We start from the raw sequence: 5,801 nt of genomic DNA, 5'->3' as shown, positions 1-5,801 counted from the left end.
ACTAGTTTGCAGTCCCACCAGCAGTGTATGAGTGAGTGTTCCTATTTCTCCGCATCCACGCCAACATTTATTGTTTTGGGACTTTTTGATCAAAGCCATTCTCACTGGAATTAAATGATACCTCATTGTTTTTTTTTCCAGCACATTATGGGGGTACAAAAGTTTAGGTTGTGTATATTGCCCTTGACCCCTCCTCCCCGAATCAGAGCTTCAAGAGTGTCCATCCCCTAGACAGTGCGCATCGCACTCATGTATGTATACACCCATCCTCTCCTCCCCCCATCTTCCCGACACCCAATTAATGTTATTCCTAAATGTGCTTTTAGGTGATGATCAGTGAAACCAATTTGATGGTGAGTATACGTGGTGCTTATTTTTCCATTCGTGGGATACTTCACTTAGTAGAATGGGTTCAAGCTCTATCCAGGAAAATACAAGAGGTGCTATATCACCATTGTTTCTTATAGCTGAGTATTACTCCATGGTATACATATACCACATTTTATTAATGCACTCATGTATTGATGGGCACTTGGGTTGTTTCCACATCTTTGCAATTGTGAATTGTGCTGCTATAAACATTCAAGTGCAGATGTCTTTTTTATAGAATGTCTTTTGTTCTTTTGGGTAGATGCCTAATAATGGGATTGCTGGATCAAATGATAGGTCTACTTGAATCTGTTTAAGGTATCTCCATATTGCTTTCCACAGAGGTTGCAATAGTTTGCAGTCCCACCAGCAGTGTATGAGTGAGTGTTCCTATTTCTCCGCATCCATGCCAACATGTATTGTTTTGGGACTTTTTGATAAAGGCCCTTATCACTGGAGTTACGTGATATCTCATTGTGGTTTTGATTTACATTTTCCTGATGGTTACAGATGTTGAGCATTTTTTCATATGGTTGGTGGCCATTAATCTATCTTCTTTTGAAAAGTTTCTGTTCATGTGCTTTGCCCACTTTTTAATGGGGTTGTTTGAATTTTTTCTTCCAATTTTCCTGAATTCTATATGAATTTTAGTTATCGACTCTTTAAGGTTGGTAAATCATGCAAATATTTTCTCCCATTCTGTAGGTTGTGTATTCGCTGTAATGATAGTTTCCTTGGTTGTGAAGAAGCTTTTTAATTTGATCAGGTCCCATTTATTTATTTTTGTTGTTGCTGTGATTCCCTTTCAGGTCTGCTTCATAACTTCTTTGCTTAGGCTGATGTCTAGAAGAGTTTTTCCAACATTTTTTTCCAGAATTCTTATGGTTTCCTGCCTTAGATTTAAGTCTGTTATCCATCATGAGTTCATTATGTACAGTATTCCTTCAGGGAAAGTCTTTGCCTTACTCCCCTTTCAAAGATGAAAAGTTAAAGCTTATTTAGTTTGAGTGAATGCCTCCATCGTGAGTTGATTTCTGTGAGTAATAAAAAGTGCAGATCCTGTTTCAGTCTTCTACATGTGGCTATCCAATTTTCCCAGCAGCATTTATTGAAAAGGAATTATTTTTTCCAGTCTATGTTTTAGTCTGCTTTGTCAAAGATCAGGTGGCTATATGTGGATGGTTTTATATCTGGGTTCTCAGTCCTGTTCTGATGTGACAACATGACATAAATCCTGTTCATGACCACAATTTCCCATCCAGAATTTTCTCCAGGGCAAGTTTGACATCCTTATTTCTCAGGCTGTAAATCAGGGGGTTCAGCAAGGGCACAACAGTTGTATAAAACACAGAGGAGACTTTCCCTTGGTCCATGGAGCTGACTGATGATGGCTGAAGGTACATGAACGCTGCAGATCCAAAGAAGACACCAACAGCCGAGATGTGGGAGCTGCAAGTGCGGAAGGCTTTGCACCTGCCCTCAGTGGAGCGAATGCGGAGGATGCTGGCAATGATGAAGATGTAGGAGGCAAAGATGGTTAAGACGGGAGTCAGAATGTTAAATGCACTCAAGATCAGAACCAGTAATTCATTGATGTAGGTGCTGGAGCAGGACAGCTCCAAGAGTGGAAAGAGATCACAGAAATAATGGTTAATCACATTGGTCTTGCACAAAGAGAGTCTCAACATAAAGCTTGTATGAATTGTTGATCCAATGATACCCAAAGTATAGACTCCCACTGTGAGCCAGAAGCAGAGGTGATAAGACATGATGACATTGTAAAGCAAGGGTCTACAGATGGCAACATAGCGGTCATACGCCATTGCAGCCAACATGTGACACTCTGCAATGGCAAAAATGCTGAAGAAATAGAGCTGAGTCATGCATTCAGAATAGGAGATGATGTTCTTCTCTGTCACAAAGTTCACCAGCATTTTGGGGGTAATGACAGTGGAATGGCAGAGATCAATGAAGGAGAGACTGCTGAGGAAGTAGTACATGGGGGTGTGCAGGTGAGCACTGAGCCCAATCAGTGTGATCATGCCCAGGTTCCCCAACACTGTGGCCATGTAGATTCCCAGGAAGAGGAGGAAGAGGGGCAGCTGGAGCTCTGGCTGCTCTGAGAGCCCAGCCAGGGTGAACTCAGTCACTGAGGAATAGTTTTCTGCTACCATTTTCCTCTCTGACCAGTTTCTGTAAGGGAGAGAAAACATGGTATTTGGAGGGATTTCATTGCTCTTCTCAATTGCCTTTGCCCCATATTGAGGATTCATGATTTAGGTTCCTCCTTGGTTTCTTTATGATAATAACTCTGGGTAGTTTTACCTAAGAAATATTTTCGTTAATAAATATTTTACAGTTTAATATCCAATGGTTACATTACTTTAAATAAAATATTATTTCATAGATATTTTAGTTTGAACATTTCAGTGATCTTTAAGTCAGTTTTTCTAAGGTGATCCTCACACACTTAAAAACTTAGAATAGTCAAAGAAAATGTCAAATTGGCTGAAGGCCAAGTAAGGAGGGCAGACACAGTTTCAGTCAGTAACCTTTAGTAATACCAGCAGCTACCTTCTGCCAAGAGTAACAGATACATTATTGTTACATCTTTCAAGTTTTTAAATGATATCAGGTGATTTGGGTTTGTACATAACATCTTCAGATATTCATGATTATTATTAAAATGAAATGGCACCAATGATATTCACTGTGTAGATCTACTGGCTGAATTGTCCTACTGTTAGCACATTTATGGCTCTTGGACCAAATGCCTCTGCTTGTGATTGAGGGAAACAGTATGGGTAGTGGTTAAGTGAACAGTCTTTAAAGTCAAAGTTTCTCTGTTCATATTCTGATCCTATGATATACCAGTTGATAAATGTGGACAAATAAAATACCATCATCATCAAATTAGCAGAAGTTTAGCACTCTGAAAATGACAATGGTAATTTGCCTACAACATGCTTCGATTTGAAAGTAAGGGATATTTGCATACTTCAAAATACAGAAACAGGAATCACAATGTTTGAACATTTCCATTCATCTTTTTTCTTTTGTGAATTAGGATTGTGTAAAAGGCAGAGTGATAAAATTAGGGAATATAAAATTATAAATGTAACCCCCATTATTTTAAGCAGCAAATTGATGATTTTGTCTTTTCACATATCAAAGTAAAATTCCAAAGAAATTTTACTTGAATAGAAGAAAAGAAACAGAATATCTAAAATGTTCTAGCTGACACCTAAAGAAAGAAAACTCTTGAAGTAAATTTCAAATCTAAGAATAAACACTATACTATTAAACTGCTGGAAAAAATAACTGAAGAAAAATTTTAATATATTAATCTAATAAGATTTTTTAGGACACACACATATGAACTAATATAATATTAATAAACTATGGTTTATCCTAATTAAAATGTGATGTCCAAAGTCACCATTAAGAAAATTAAGAGTAAGGCAAAGACAATAAATATATCTGACTGTAGACTTTTATTTAAAATGTATAAATAATATCAACATGACAATAAATGAAGTCAACAGATCAAAATAAAATAAGAAAGTTATTTGAATTGATATATGACAGAATATATACAAACAGTTAATAAGCACTCGAAAAGATACTAATCTTATTACTCATAAGGGAAAAGACATGCCACTACACATCCATACTAAACTAATAGAAAAAAAGAAAAATATTTCATTGTGATTTTTTTATTTAAACTTAACAAACATGCTATGCTTGCACGTCTTAAAAAAAAAAAGAAAGAGAAAACAAATAAAAACTTATAGTACCAGATTTTAACAAGGATATGCAACAACTAGAGCTCTCAATCATAGCTGGTGAGGAGAGATGTAATATTTTACTACTATTAATACTTTGGAAAACTAGGCAATTTCTTAGAAAATAATCAGATAGTTAGAATATAACTGAACAACTCTATTCCTCAGTATTTACTCAAGAGAAATGCAATCATATATCTACACAATGACACATATAAAAATGTACAAGGCAGCTTTGTTACTAAAAACCCCAAACTGGAAACAAACCCAACTATTTAATGAACAGATAAATGATTTGGGGTATATGCATAGAATGAAATACTACTCAGTAAAGTATTAATAACAATGAATAAATCACAGATACATGCAATAACATGGATTAATCTTTTTTTATAACAGCATTTTATGTTTGTTATATGTTATATGTTATATAAATATATTAACACAAATGAGATGAATTATTTTTGTTCAGTAAACAAGCATGGATGGTTGAGTCTTTGCATGTCTGCAAATGCCATTCATCATCATAGTGGAATATCAATTAAGCTAATATCAAGTCTGTATTCAAAATCTACATCCCTCAGAATTGTGTCAATATTTTTCCATCATTCCCATCTTCAATGAAGATGAATACGTATTCATTCATAATATTTAGTAAGCGGCCACTTGGGGCAGCATTCTTCAAGGCACAGGAGATACAGCAGTGAACAAAGCAGACAAAAGATCCCTGCTCATTGGAGCTGATATTCTAGACAAGGAGAAGGAATTATCAACAAACAAACACTGTACATAATTACAATATATAGTGCAATAGATGCTAAGTGCAAAATAAAGTAAACCTTAAAAGGGACAAGGAGAGCTGTGTGGGAGGTATAGGAAGAGTGGTGTGGGTCTTAAGGTACCCTGTGGAGAATGGGCAAAGGTGGCCTGGAGGAGTCAGTCAGTCCCAAATGCTAGCTAAACTCTGCTCTCTGGTTCCTTCTGTAACTTGACCCCGTCATCTTCACTGCCCTGTTAGCACTCTGATACTTTCAAATAGATTTTATTTTAACATTTTGTCTAGTTAAAGCTTACAATTAAACTACAATTTGCAGCAGGCATTATAGTAGGGGAGAGAGAGATTTAGTGTGTAGACTAACTGAAAATCCTGGTTATGTTGTTCCTAATTTTTTTTACCTTAGGCAAATTATTAATCTCTTGGTGCCTTTGTTTCCTCATCTGTAAAAGTGAAGATATTAAGAGTAACTTGTCATAGTGTTATCCTAAAGTTTAAGTATTTAATATACTCAGACCAGTGCCTGCACAGTAAGTGTTAGCTGTATTTTTCTTACATGTGTTCTTATCAGAGCTTAAAATACTGTTTTCAGAGTCTTATTCTCTCACAATTGGTTGTGCCCTCACTGTAATCTCTTTTCGAGATCGTTCAGAAATACCTTAAAAGCTAGGCCCAACATATATTAAGACCTATCCATGCTAGTAAGTATCCATACATCCCAGATCTGTTCTTTTAGTGATCAACATTATCTCAGTGCCATTTCTCCAATTAAAATTTCAGTTTGATTAAAAAAAAAAAAAGACAAAAAAAGTCCAAGTTAAAAATAAAGAACGCTCTCTTAGTAATAAAAGGTAAGCAGTGAGAGGAGAGTT

The 5,801-nt window shown here is 35.9% G+C and overlaps 1 protein-coding gene across 1 annotated transcript; it reads right to left on the bottom strand.

Annotated features, from left to right (window-relative positions):
* Positions 1–1,607: 1,607 nt before the first annotated feature.
* LOC138383642 (putative olfactory receptor 8G3) lies at positions 1,608–2,549 on the bottom strand. Its single transcript, XM_069468636.1, has one exon. It carries the CDS (start codon positions 2,541–2,543, stop codon positions 1,608–1,610), a length of 936 nt encoding a protein of 311 aa, XP_069324737.1. The 5' UTR covers positions 2,544–2,549.
* Between the last annotated feature and the right edge of the window lie 3,252 nt (positions 2,550–5,801).

The sequence above is a fragment of the Eulemur rufifrons genome, chromosome 6 (genome assembly GCF_041146395.1).
Source record: "Eulemur rufifrons isolate Redbay chromosome 6, OSU_ERuf_1, whole genome shotgun sequence".
In the NCBI taxonomy this organism is placed as follows: domain Eukaryota; kingdom Metazoa; phylum Chordata; class Mammalia; order Primates; family Lemuridae; genus Eulemur; species Eulemur rufifrons.
The sequence above is the reverse complement of the archived record's forward strand: the minus strand, read 5'-3'. Positions and strand labels throughout refer to the sequence as shown.